General features: G+C 48.0%; 1 protein-coding gene across 1 annotated transcript in view; it reads right to left on the reverse strand.

Annotated features, from left to right (window-relative positions):
- LOC140425847 (MAM and LDL-receptor class A domain-containing protein 1-like) overlaps positions 1-14699 on the reverse strand; it is a 659308-nt gene that overhangs the window by 572357 nt on the left and 72252 nt on the right. Inside the window, exons 3-5 of the mRNA XM_072510232.1 lie at positions 11953-12044; positions 11632-11793; positions 9392-9488 (exon numbers count right to left, since the gene is read on the reverse strand). Of these exons, the coding sequence (XP_072366333.1) occupies positions 9392-9488; positions 11632-11793; positions 11953-12044 (351 nt within the window). The remainder of the gene's footprint in view (positions 1-9391; positions 9489-11631; positions 11794-11952; positions 12045-14699) is intronic.

Below are 14699 nucleotides of genomic sequence, written 5' to 3' on the forward strand. Positions count from 1 at the left end.
ACATACTTGGTGGGAGAACCTGTCAGAGATACACAAGAAGAGCTTAGGGAAAGCTCGCAAGCCGATGGCAATCGTGTCCTGCTTGGCACAATTGCAAGGCATAGAAATGAAAATGAAAATCGCTTATTGTCACAAGTAGGCTTCAAATGAAGTTACTGTGAAAAGCCCCTAGTCGCCACATTCCGGCGCCTGTTCGGGGAGGCTGTTACGGGAATTGAACCGTGCTGCTGGCCTGCCTTGGTCTGCTTTCAAAGCCAGTGATTTAGCCCTGTGCTAAACAGCCCCAGCAGGAGGTCGTTAGGACGCTCCATAGAGAGATAGAGGAGAGAGATAGAACCAGTGAGGTAGACGTGAGTGAGGTAGAGAAGGAGAATCGAGATTTGAGAGAGCAGTTAGCAGCAAGGGACAGAGAGGTGGATGATGCCAAGAGGGCACATCAGTCTTGTCTTGCGCATTTGAACAGTTTTACGATAAGGCCTACCAGGACACGTAATGTGCGGTGTTGGTAAGACAAGAGAACGAACAAGTTGAGAAATTGCAGAAACAGTGCAATGATCTGAAAGCAGCCCTACGAACACTCCATACTTCCACGATGGAACAAAGGCAGAGCTCCGTAGACCACGCAAAGTGCCGGAAGCAAATTGCAGAATTGCAATCTCTGCTTTCCGTTCAAAATGGGTTTCAAAGCACATTTGGACCACAATTAGATCAGCAAAACGGCCCCGACTGGCAGGAATTGAATGAGACTGCCCATAGATACGTACATGGGACATGTACGCAGGAAAACACCCAGAAAAGGAGAGCGCCCCAGCCTCCAACCGAACAGGCAGAAGACACCCCCATTAACCCTGTAACCACACACCGCAGGGCCACAGCAGAAGGGGAAGCAGATTTCCTTAACACAGCCCCGTTAACCGTGACCCAATTACGGGACGAGTGTGGAAAAATTACACCATTCTTTCCCACATCAGACCCCCACCAATTCTTCGAGAAAGTCAAACAACAGGCTACCACGTACGGCCTGGACGAAAAGGAGCAAGTGAAGCTCACAGTTTTAAGCCTCGACCCTTCAGTCGTAGCAACCCTTCCCAATCCACAGAATGTAGGAGGAGGCACACTCCAAGAGATGCACACAGCAATCCTTGATGCAATCGACTTTAACAGAGGAGACCCCGTAGAAGGCCTAAATAAGTGTAGGCAAAAGAAAACAGAGCACCCCACTGCGATTGCTGGATGCTTGTGGATAACTTCACCGCAGTTTTTGGAGAGTTAGCCCGCGCCCATTTGTCCCCAGATAATATGGCCAAATGGACCCGAATTCTAAACTCCCACGCCACAGGCACAGGACGAAAAGCTTGCGCAAATTATGACCCCTCAGATGAGGCCCACAATGAAAAATGGGTTTTGAAGAGATTGTCCCGCGCTTTGGAGCAATCAATTGCAGGCAAAACCGCATTTATAACACCCGATGAAGAGCAGGCAGAGATGAACCCAGTTAAAGCACACCAGAAACACTCATGGGTAAATCAGGGCAGGAACAGCCAACCCCAGCCCAAAGCTCAGGAATGTTACAACTGTAGCCAGCTAGGACATTTTGCACGAGAGTGCAACGCGCCCCAAAAGCAGTAGAGAAGCCAACAGACAGGCACCCTAAACAGGAATAGGGCAAAGCCGATCCATAGCGTTAGCGCCCGTTCAGAGAATGCAGACATGAACGGCACCGACTGACGGTGTTCGCGCTCCCCAACTTGCATCTGCGACACCCTTTGGGACAAGTCCAGTAGACCGGTAGTGGCAGGCAAAGTTCGGGGACAACCCGTAGAATTTCTTTGCGACACAGGGGGGTCTCGCACCACACTCAATTCCTCAACGATGTTTCAGCGAGAGACGTGGCCCACATCAGACGCCATCTCACTCAGCGGCTTTACAGGTCATTTACAACAGGGACACATCACAGCCCCTGTAGCGATACAAATAGGGAACATCACAACTAAGCACCCCGTAGTTTTGGTTGATCTGCCCCAGACAGCAGAACATATCGTTGGGATCGATTTCACGAGCTCCCATAACCTTTCTTTGACCCAGTTAACAAGTGTGTTTGGAAAATGGCAAAGGCAGCACGAGCCCCCGCCACGCTCACAGTAGGAGAATACGTAAACAGGATTAGCTCAGTAGGAGACTTCTGGTTCAACCCTCGAACCATTAGTTCAGACAAACAGGTTAGGGTAGTCCTGCAGGAACATAAAGCGGCATTTGCACAGCACAGCACGACTGTGGCAAATTGGCTGGCTTTGTGAAAATTACAGGTCCCGACCCTAAACCCCAGAAGCAGTACGGATTTCCCCAGGAAGCAGAGGGAGAAATCTCCAAAGTAATAGAGAGTTTGTTGGATCAAGGCGTACTCAGGTCAGTAGCGTCCACAGACAAGCACCGATTTGGCCCGTCAGGTAACCGGATGGATTATGGCGACTGACCATTGATTACCGGGAATTGAACAAAGTAACTCCGGCAGCAGCCCCACCGTAGCCACGAGTCCCGAGACCATGCTCAAACAGGGATTGCAGTCAAAAATGTTTTCGGTTTTGGACATTAGTAACGGCTTTTGGTCCATTCCATTGGCTAAAGCGTGCCAGTACAAATTCGCCTTTACATTCCAAGGGCAACAATATACGTGGACGTGCCTTCCACAAGGTTTCCACAACTCCCCCTCCATTTTCCACCGACAGCTATCAAATGGATTAGCAAAGTTTTCCCGCCCAATTGTCTGGTCCAGTACATAGACGACTTGTTACTACAGACAGACACAAAGGGAGAGCACATTTCGCTTCTCGCCGAACTCCTCGCACTCCTGAAAGAAATTGGTTGTAAAGTCAACCCCAAGAACCCCAGGGGCTAGTTTACACAGTGGGCTAAATAGCTGGCTTGTAAAGCAGACCAAGGCCAGCAGCGCGGGTTCAATTTCTGTACCAGCCTCCCCGAACAGGCGCCGGAATGTGATGACTAGGGGCTTTTCACAGTAACTTCATTTGAAGCCAACTTGTGCCAATAAGCAATTTTAATTTCATTTCATTTCAGAAGGCCCAGATTTTGAAAGAGAAAGTGATTTTCTTGGGAACAGTGATCACACATGGTAAACGCGAGATCGAGCAAAAGAGGATTGACTCGATCGTCAAATTACCCCTTCCCCACAATGTCTCAGCCCTCCAGTCATTTTTAGGACTGGTTGGCTACTGCCGAAACTATATTGACGGTTTTGCCACTAAAGCAGCGCCCCTTTTCGAACTTCTCAAGAAGCAGGCACCTTGGGAATGGCTTCCACAGCACACGGATGCCGTGGATGCTTTAAAAAGAGTACTCAGCGCAGCCCCCGCACTACAGGTCCCAGATCCACTTTCCCCGTACGCTATCGAAGTAGCAAGCACTGACCGAACCATTTCGGCCGTACTCCACCAGGAACGCCATGATCAATTACGCCCCACGCGTGTTAGACCCTGTGGAGCAAGGATCTTGTGCCTGTGAAAGGCACCTGCTCGCAGTTTTTTGGGCAGTACAATACTTCGCCTACATTACAGGACTCAACCCCATCACCATCCTCACAGAACACACCCCGACACTGCTATTGTTAGACAGCCGACTTAAAGATGGCACAGTCAGCCAAATCCGCGCAGCCCGTTGGACCCTTCTTTTGCAGGGACGGGACATCATGGTAAAAAGAACCAAGACCCACACCTTCCTTGCCGATAATTTGCAGTTTGCAGGCACCTCTCATGAATGTGAGATCATCACCACAAAACAGAACACAGGCCCATTTATTCCCAAGACACCTCCCAGGAAAACAGGTAATACACCACAGTGACCCCAGCCCACAGACGCGTGCGCACCCCTGAAGATTTATGTGGATGGCTCCTCCACAGTGTTAAATGGAAAGAGAATTACCGGCTGCGGTATTTACATAGAGGACGCTCAGGGACGCGCCCTAGATGAGATTTCATTAGAGTTGCCAGGACACTTAGACTCGCAGGCAGCAGAGCTGGCAGCAATCGCTTATATTGTAGACCACCCCGACTCGTTCCCTACCCCAGCAGACATCTATTCGGACAGCCTGTATGTCTGCAATAGTTTGACGGAATTCCTACCCCTGTGGGAAACTAGAGGATTTACTTCTGCGGACGGTAAACCCCTACCCTCAGCCCCATTACTCCACCATATCTTAGACACAGTGAAGGATAGAAAATACGGAATAATTAAGGTTCGCAGTCATCACTGTTCTTCCCCCCCCCCTGGTAACGTTAAAGCAGACGCCCTAGCGAAGGCAGGCTCCAGGCATGGTTATTTTTGGAACCCCCCCGCCGAAAGCACCCCAGTACACGCAGTTCAGGTCTCACAGACCAATATTCAGGATTTAGCGAAGGCACAGAAAGAGGACGAGAAACTCAGGGAAGTTTTAAAGGGAACCTTCCCAACCCCATATGATAAATACAAAAACGCAATCACCACACACGACGGTGTGATTTTAAAGGATGGCATTTATATAGTTCCCAGCCAGGACAGGAACCAGATCATTTGTCAGTTCCATGACAATCATGGACACCAAGGAATTGAACCCACCCTAGCCCACTTCAGACTGCTCTGCTGGTGGCCTGATTTAAAAACCGATGAAACGCATTACATAGAGAATTGCTTAATCTGTGCCCAGAACAATCCGGACAGATATGCGAAAAAGGCTCAACTTAGTCATACCCGCCCCGTTAATGGACCCTGGACAATTCTCCAGATAGACTATATAGGACCCCTACCCCCTTGCAGAAATGGTTCTAAGTATGTGTTGGTGGTCATAGACACCTTCACAAAATGGGTGGAAGCATTTCCATCGCGAACTAATACGGCCAAGACAACGGCTAAAATATTAACACATCACATCTTTACAAGATGGGGTCCCCCATGCAGTATAGAGTCCGATCAAGGCTCCTATTTCACAGGACGTGTCATGAAAAACGTCCTCACGATTTTCGGCATTCGACAAAAGTTTCATATCACATACCACCCCCAGTCAAGTGGTATTGTAGAGAGGATGAATAGGACATTGAAAGCCACCCTCAGGAAAATGGTTCAGCAGAATAACAGCACCTGGGATTCAGTACTCCCATTTGCTTTGATGTTTTTAAGGAACACGGTATCCACATCCACAGGATACACCCCCGACACTCTCATGACCGGACGCCTCATGAAAGGGACAGAGTATTTATTAGGACTGGATTTGGCCAGCCCCGCAGTTATAGCCCTCGCACATGAAAATGCAGTTCAACAATTGATACAGAACATAAAGGCGGCCCAACTCGCAGCAGCTGTGAGACTTGGAACCAGGAAGAAACAGAGCAAGGCTTCTTTTGACAAAACAGTACACGCCACTGAGTTTACAGTAGGGCAACAAGTTATGCTTTCCCTTTACAACCCCAGTTCATTCCTTTCCCCTAAATTTTCCAGACCGTACTCCATTTCGGACAAAGTAAGCCCCTTGGTATACGAAATAACCTATCCCAATGGTAAATCTGCGTGGTTTCATATAAACCAGCTCAAGGCTTATGGCTCGCAGAATAACCACACACACCACATCCTGCTCGCAGCAGCAGACGATCACGCCCCGCCCACAGATGATGTTTTCCTACCCTCCCCAACCAGTCCAGCCCACCCTCAGACACAACTTCAACTCCGCCCCCAGGGGCATGACTTCGCCTCTCCCTTCCCTCAGCCAGCAGTGACAGCGACAGTGATATCGATCACGATGACGATAGCCACAGCACACCACGTTATGACTATACCCCTGCACCAGGCCCCACTCCCAGCGAATCTGAGCATGATTCCACTGACCCCTTTGAGATTACATATATCAAAGCCCCTGACCCAGACCCACCGCCCGACGATTACGGATTGAAGCATAGTAGCTCCAACCTCGACACACGATTCTCGCACCAAGACAATTCGTTCAGGCTCATCTGGAATGCTGAGATGGACCCCAATTCGCCCCAAGCAGCTTTGGCACGGTTACTACAGACAAGAGTTTGGCAGCCGGGAGAAGATGATGACATAGAGTCTGACTCCCACCAAATGAATCCCTTTGCGACCCTGTTCGCTATTGAGCAGTGAGGTGTCCAGATGATGGAGAAAAAAGGAACCGATGGAGAGATATGGTGTCCTTTCTGATGGAACCTGCACCATGTTTGTTGTATGTTTGTTCGTTAGTGTTAACGTTAAGTGTTGTTTGTAAACTCGAAAGTTTTCACGGCCCCGCGTCACCACTCCTTTGACGCCCAATACCTGTTAATGGAACAGGTTTGTCCCCAGACAACAGTTCAGAGGAACTAGTTTGTCAACAGAAACCAGTTTAGAAGTACAAGTTTGTTGCCAGACAACCGTTCAGGGGAACTAGTTTGTCGACAGAACACGACTCACAGCTACTCTCCTAATTCGAGAGGCAGTCCCCCACGACGACCACATTCTTACCCGTTCTTGCCGGTTGCTCAGGCAGTGGAGAAACGGAATTGGTCCCCGCCCTTCCTGAGGACCCCCCTCTACGCTCGGGTAGAGCACATACGGCATTGATCACCATCCTACCCGGGGATTCCACCCATTTCTTACCCGCCGCAGCCCATACGCACCCCATTTGGCTTGTTACGTTCAAAATTCTTTTGTTTGGTTTTGGCAACCCTCAGGTTGCTTCCCTATGCTATCTACATCCTCAAACACTGGGATGGTAGATCCCACAGGCTGCGAGATGGCTCGTACGGTGTCAGTCATTTTCTCGGATGTCTTGTCCCAAATTTTTATTTTTATTTGTTTTAAATGAGGGAGTCACAGATGGTGACCAATTATAAAGGGAAATTGGCAACAAAGGACAGACAGACAGACATACGAGATCTTAAGCAAGATAATAACAGATATTATGCTTGTGTTCACAGAACTCCAGAAACGCAGGAACCCCAGAGGAAGACAAAGAAGAAGACCGACAAAGATGAAGACAGCCTTCGTGTTCACATGGATCTTAGCGGGATCCCTTCAGTTGCACGCGGACGCTACCCCCCTGACCCCTACCACACAAACCGTAAATGGCTCTCACCCCTGTAATACACGGAACCCTGAGATAACTAACCCAGCGACAGCTAGCAATACCCCGACCTGGTGTGATACGTTTAGCACCTGGTACTCACTCTCATATGTAGTCGAAGCACTCTTAGTGCTGGCGATACTTTGCAGTGTCGTGCAAACATTTAGAGTTAGGAAATAGCGAAGGAGAGCATATCGCTCTCGCACCCCGGTATACAGGTTTAGGTCCCCCATTTTCGGATTCCACCAGACCCCCGAACCCATTGGGACGGATTAAAGTGCATCCATTTCTTCATGTACTCTATGGAATAAAGAGATGTAAACCTCTGTGTCTGACTGCCAGGCCAGAGAAATTTGTGTGCTGCTATTTTGTACAGGTTAAGATGTATAGATTATTTTGGATTGTTTGAATAAGGATAGTTTATTGAGAATAGTTAGAGGTTCCAGTTTTTTTGCTTTTCTGTAATGCATGTGTTAATGTCACAGTGCCCAATAGAGTTTTATGATAATGAATGTATTTTAAATGGTTTAGGTAAAATTGTGTTGCATAGGATAGGACAGTGTAGAGCCTAAGTATGGGTGCCCTGTTTGGTCAGAGGATGAAGATGACGTAGTAACGTGATCCTTCACGCTTCGCGTTGAGGGTCACAAGGAGGGTCACGTCCCGATTACAAAATGGAGACTTGCAAAGAATGCAGGGAATATTGGACAATGCTGAAAAGCAAGCAGGTGCAAGGTCTGTCTGTTGATTAGAGCAGTGGCTCTCAGACAGGACGGGTATTGCTAAGCCATCTACATACTAATGAGCCATCTCCGGGGACCTTTCGGGTATACCCTTTCGGGTATAAAAAGTATTCCCCAAGAGAGAATCTTTCTTCTTTGGCCTTGGCTCTCAGCGAAGAGAGACCAGCCTAGCAGCTACGCCAGACCAAGTAAGTTCCAAGTCAACGCACGCTACGAGATAGACGCTCCTAGTTGCTATCCTGTAAACAGCTCAACCCAGCAGCCTCAGAACCGAGCAACGGCCATTGTTCCTCTGACTGAGTGGGCCCCCAAAGCTAAGTATAGGCTTTAGTAATCGTGATAGTTTAGGTTATAGAGTTTTATGCATGAGTAGATTTGACGGTGTGTAAATAAATGAGCATTGCTTTTGAACTTACTAACTGGTGTATCGAGTCTTGGATCAATATTCGGTTTTAAACCTTGTGGCGGTGTCGAAAGATACCTGGCGACTCTTGAGCAAACGTAATTAAACAGAGCCAAATTAAGAGACAACAGCAAGTTAGCAACAACCTACAACAAATAGATGACAGCAGCTCAAGAAGGTGGTTCACCGCCATCTTATCACGGGTAAATATCGCTGGACATTAAATCCTTAATTTCCGATGGGCAATAAATTCTTGCCTTTCTGGTGATGCCTAGACTCTGTGAAAATATTTTTAATATGTCATTATTAGCAAATATCAGTGGGTGCTTGTGTGAATACAACAAATATTCTAATGGTGATAACGGAATAACGGAGAGAAAATTGCAGGATTGAGGAAAATAAACAGGAAGGATCATACTGGAATGGGGAAAACAGTGAAAGCCTTTGGAAAGGCCAAAAGACACTTTAATCAATTATCAGTTTTTCCAAAATTGAAAGCCAATGGCCTTAAAAGGCTGAACAGGCAACATTGAAGCAAAAGAATACCTAAGCCATGCATCCAAGGGCAAGAAACAGAGACCAGAAACCAAACTCCTTTTGAAGGCCGCTGAAGAGGAGATGATGCTGCATGATCCTTTCAGTCAGCATTGCAGCATGCTTGCATGGAGGTGCAGCCAACATTCAGGCTGCTGCTGATCAGTAATTCTTCACTACAGTGGGGCCACAGTTGCAGTGAGTGAAAATCAGAGATGGGCTGCACTGAAAGGAGCACCACTCCACATCAAGCATGGAGTGCCAATTGCATTCTCATCATTAGAATGTTTGTCGCATTCACACAAGCACCCATTGATACTATATGAGGAGTCTCCCACACCACCAACCATTGACGTGTTTGGACGGGATTTGCAGGTTGACAGTCAAACCTGTTTGACCATTTGGAACATGCTTTCCTTGCCTATCAGGTCCTGGGGTGGGACCTGCACATGGAGCTTCTGACTCAGAGGCAGGGACACTGCGCCACAAGACCTTTGCATAAATAATAACTGCAGTGTAAATGTTTGAATTGAAATGAAACTAGCAACATCTTTAGATTCTAAACTTCAATAACCATTTAAGTAATCATTTATATGTTGATGAATTTACCTGGAGCTGCGAGACATCCATTGCTGAAGGAAATATCGTCAATGGCAAGCACGTCACTGGGTTGATTATTGGCAAAAATACTGCCCTGAAGAACAACCTGTACATGTATACAGTAAATACAAAGTTAAGACAGATAATCCTGCAAAATCAAAGACACTGCAAATACAAAACATATGTACACAATAAAAAAAGCTTTGTAAAAGTGCATCAACATACTCAAAGTCAATTTTGAATGAGTGCATATCTTCTTTATTTTAATAACTAAACACTGCTGATGCTGAAATTGAATTATGGTTCTTAAAGCAACTGATTATGAATATATTATAAATCAGCAGATTAATCGCAGGTTTTGGCTAACATTTTCTTCACTTAAAAATGTTTTTAAAGTTTGTCATAAAAGTTTTAATAAAACTTAATAATAGTAATAAAAGTTTTTAAAAATTCTTTCACATGATGTGGGCATTTCTGGCAAGGCCAGAAGTATTTGTTGCCCATCCCTAATTGCCCTTGAACTGAGTGGCTTGCGAGGCCATTTCAGAGGGCGGAGGGCAATTAAGAGTCAACCACATTGCTGTGAATCTACTATAAAATTCCAGATTTTATTAACTTGGACCTAACATTGCACACTTAGGTTTAATTTTTTTAAATTCAGGAAATGTGGGTGTTTATTGCCCATCCCTAATTGCCCCTGAGCTGAGTGCTAAGAGGGAACCACATTGCTGTAGACCAGAGGTCATATGTAGGCCAGACCAGATAAGGGTGGCAGATTTCCTTCTTTAAAGGACATTAGTGAACCAGTTGTGTTTTCACGACTATTGCCGATCGTTTTATGATCATTATTAGACATTTAGTTCAGATTTTTTCATCCCCTCAACTCAAGTCGCAGTCCCAGTCCCATCTCTCATTTCAGTCCCTGTCCTTCGGCCTTCACGAACGGCTCCGCCACATCCACGCCTCGAAATAGAAATCCCTCGAGTTGTGCGTCACTCTCAACTTCGCAGGGTAGACCACTCCAAACCTCACGCCGTTGCATACAATGCTGCCTTCACCCGTCTGAAGGCCTCTCACCAACTCTGCCGTCAAGCCCTGGTATATTCGTATACCAACACCTTCCCCTCTCATCTCTCACCACTGCTTCGTCCAACTCAGGACCTTCTTCACATGAAGCCTATGGAAGCAGATTATGACCACCCTTAATGGCTCATTTGCTTTCGGCTTTGGCCTGAGCGACCGATATGCCCTGTCCAAATTGTATCGGGAGAATTCTTCCTCCTCCCCACCAGCCCTGGAAACAGCTTTGCAAAGTACTCGGTTGGCCTTGGACCCTCCACTCCCTCCGGCAGGCCCACGATCTGTATATTTTGCTGCCCCGACCTGTTTTCCAGGTCCTCCACCTTAGCTGTGAGCTCTTTCTAGGCCTCCGCCACCCTCAGCAGCTCCTCACCCATTGAGGTGAACTGGTCACTGTATTGTGACAGAGCCTACTCCACCCCCTTCAACTTCTCTCTTTGCTCCCCCGCACCTTGACTGACGACTTCAACACTGACGCCTTTCCCAGGGCAATCGCCTCCTCCACCCACTCTTTCATTGCGGCCATCATCTACATCCGCAGCACCTCTATATGCTTGGCGAACTGCCTCTCAAATTCCCCTGCCATCACCTCGATCAGAGTTTCCACTGTGAGGGGAGCGGCCCCACCCAGCGACCCAACCTCCGCCATCATTCTTCCTGACGGCCTCACCAACTCTTCAATGGCGGACTTTCACTCGTCCCCTTCTTCCCAGTGCCCTTTTCATGGGTCTTTGACATCTCACACCTTCTTTATACCTTCCCACACCAGCTCCTTCAAAGATTGCCCCTGGCACCGGGCATAAAGTCCAAAAACCAGAGCCTTGAGCAGGAGCCACCTAACGTGCGACCTCCACCTACATGCCGCCACCGGAAGTCTCCACAGTGCATTATTAGTTGATTCTTAACATTGTATATAAATAATTCCAAAGCCTGCCCCATCTTGGCTTTAGGTTTCCTCAGGAATCGAGGATACAAGGTCAGTCGGGCAGGCAGGCAGCTGAAAAGTGGAAAACAAAAAAGTGCTACAACAGATGGATCCCTTGAACCTGAATCCGGAAGAAAGATCCAGCGTTGGGGGAAAGGCATAAGTCCCCACACCCAAACCCCTCAGCCTCCTCCACAAGTGGACCTGTCAGAAAAGTTTTTAAAATTTGAGTGGAGGCACTGACCTGAAATCTGCTTCTGCTGTTTATTGTGATTACTTCTCTGGTCCATTGGCCCTCCTGTCTAACCGTCCGCTTCCAAATTTCAATGAAAGTTCCATGAAGTGGCTGGCACAAGCCAACTTTTAGTGTTCCACTCACTCGACCAAAATGATAATAAAACCTCATCTATCATGAAAAAGGCAACGTTCAATCATAAAAAATGCAACATTCATTTAATTTCCAAGAATTTTGAAGAGAAAATTAAATCTAGCTCATATTATTATTTGAATAATTGATTTTATGTTTTTCATGCTGCCCTCTAAATTTCTTCAAAATAAATCCTACCTGGCAATTATCTTTTGGTGGAAGGAAAACAACGCTTTGTAGAGTTGCGAAATGCTTTGGATCACCTTCAGTTAAGACAACTAAATAATAAGCTGTAAAACAAAAAGAGATTATTCATTGCTCCTGTACCCAATAAGTAAATTATAATATTGTAGTTCTCCCAACGACTTCTTGCAGTGAGTTGGAGGATACGCTTTTTTCCAAATTGGGACAGCTAAGTCCTCACAGGGACCATCCCACTCACTCCCACAAGAGCCAACAGTTGACCTTAGCCAAGAACAAGATTTTTCTCTATCATTTTGCCCTTTCATTTAATACATTTAAGGCTGAGATAGGCAGGTTTTTAGTCTCTCAGAGAATCAGTGGATAAGGAGAGTAGGCGGGAAAGTAGAGTTGAAGTCTATGATCAGCCATGATAGTATTGAATGGCAGAGCAAACTCGAAGGGGATGAATGGCCTCCTCCTGCTCCTATTTTCTATGTCTCTATGACAGGCCATATAGTCTACTCCGACTCTGATTTTTTTGTCTTCTTGTGTTCCTGTTGGGTCCCTCTGCTTCTCCTCCTGCAGTGCGTTCTCTGTTCAACAATTCATCTCCCGCCCCCCCCCCCCCCCGCCATAACATGGCGCCTCTCTCTCTCTTCTTCCTCTCCAGATTTGCTGCGCAGAGGGTCTCTCTTTCTATCCCTGTCTCTTTTCAAATATAATAGATCTATGCCTCTTTCAAACCCTCCTCTAAAACAGTTTCTATCTTTTTCTCCCCACCCCACCCAAAAGGATACCTTTCCCTGTCTTCCCTCAGTTGAGAATCTGAGTTCCCGAACAAATCGGGGGCGGCGCCGCTTTCGCGGTGCTCCGCCCCCTCCAAAGCGTCGTACTAGGAGAGTACGCCATGCCACGTATCGACGGCCTCAGGACATTGCCTGAGGCCCCCCCAATGCTCCGTCTGTCATGATATTCAAACACACACATCATGATAGACACACCAACAGACAAATCAGAACACACAACACCACAACCAATGACAGAAAGATATAAAAGCACAAACACGACACCTGGTGGTCAGTATTAGCTGGAGAGGAGGACCAGGACAGACCTGCTACACGACATACTCAGGGAGACAGCACGTGCAGAGTATCCAGAACGAACTGTAGATAAGAGTTAAAATAAAATAGAGTTGTACCACATACAACTGTGTTGGCTCATCTGTGCACCAGAGAACCCAACACCACACCGTCCTCGACCGGCCGAGTTCCCGACGGCGTGGGTCGCATGTGGTCTCACCCGTCGGGAACCCGGCGTGGTGGAGTAAGTCCAGCACTGCCACAGTAGGAGGCGGGCCGATCCGCGAGCTGGGGGGCACATTATTCGGGGCTGAGGACACTGTGGGGGGGGGGGGTGGTCTGAGGCGGCGAGCCGGCCGATGGGCGGGACTATTTCGCGGGCCGGATCCATGAGTGGCCTCTGCCATGTAGCATGGCGCAGCCGCTGCAGGCCGCCGTCGTGCACATGCACGGCCACGGACCTGGTAATTCTCCGGGGCATAGTGTCAGCTAGAGCCGGGTGCTCTACACTGCCGTCCTGCTACTCCCAGCAAAATGGGGAATCCGTGCCCATTTAGTGCCTTTTTTTCTGGCGTAAAACGTCATCGTTCCCACACCAGCGTGGGGACATTGCCCCAGAATTGGGGAATCCAGCCATAAGACCTAACGATATAGAAGCAGAATTAGGCCACTCTGCCCATTGAGTCTGCTCCGCCATTCAATCATGGCTGGTATTTTTCTCATCCTCATTCTCCTGCCTTTATCCTGTAACCCTTGAGCCCCTTATTAATAAAGAACCTAACTATATCTGTCTTAAAGACACTCAGTGATTTGGCCTCCACAGCCTTCTGCGGCAAAGAGTTCCACAGATTCACCACCCACTGGCTGAAGAAATTCCTCCACATCTCTGTTATAAAGGATCGTCCCTTTAGTCTGAGATTGTGCCCTCTGGTTCTAGTTTTTTCTACTCGTGGAAACATCTTCTCCATGTCCTTATGGTCTTATGGTCTAAAAATGTATGGCTTGTCTTCTCTGTTCCTGAAACTAAGGGTTGGATTCTCCGATTTTGAGACTATGTCCGGAGCATGTGTCTAGTCTTACGACCAAAAAGTCAGCGCTGCCCCGCACCGACACTCTGCTCGGTGGGGGGGCTAACAGCCGCACCACGTAAAGCCCCCAACTTTACCTGCAGATACGGACGGAGAATTGCCGGGTCCGTGGCCGCGCATGGGTATGGCAGCGACCTGCAGCGTACAATATGGTGCCGGCCGCGCGCGGACCCTGCCTGCCAGATAGTGTCCCCCTGTAACCCCTCTTGTCACCCACGGGCCACCCCCCACCAGTCCCCCACCATTCACCAAAGCCCCCCAGGCCAGTGGAACGGCTCCCCCCTCCCGACTGTGGCAGTGTTGGGCACGGTCCCAATGGCTTGCGGCATACTCAGCAATGACGCCATTTTCGTGGAGGCGGAGCATCCGAAAAACAACGCCGTCCCCAATTTCAGCGTCGAAACGGATTCTCAGGCCAATCGCTGAATGCGATTTTGGCGACGGCAATCAGCGAATCCAGCCCTAAGTGTTGATGCTGGGGCAGTATTCATGGACTTCCCCGATGGCAAAAACGGCGCCCCAACTGGTTCAATTCTGCGACTGTTGAGGGGTTGGCACCGGTGCCAGGTGGAACACAATTGACTTCATTGAGAAA

The sequence above is a fragment of the Scyliorhinus torazame genome, chromosome 6 (assembly GCF_047496885.1).
Source record: "Scyliorhinus torazame isolate Kashiwa2021f chromosome 6, sScyTor2.1, whole genome shotgun sequence".
Classification (NCBI taxonomy): domain Eukaryota; kingdom Metazoa; phylum Chordata; class Chondrichthyes; order Carcharhiniformes; family Scyliorhinidae; genus Scyliorhinus; species Scyliorhinus torazame.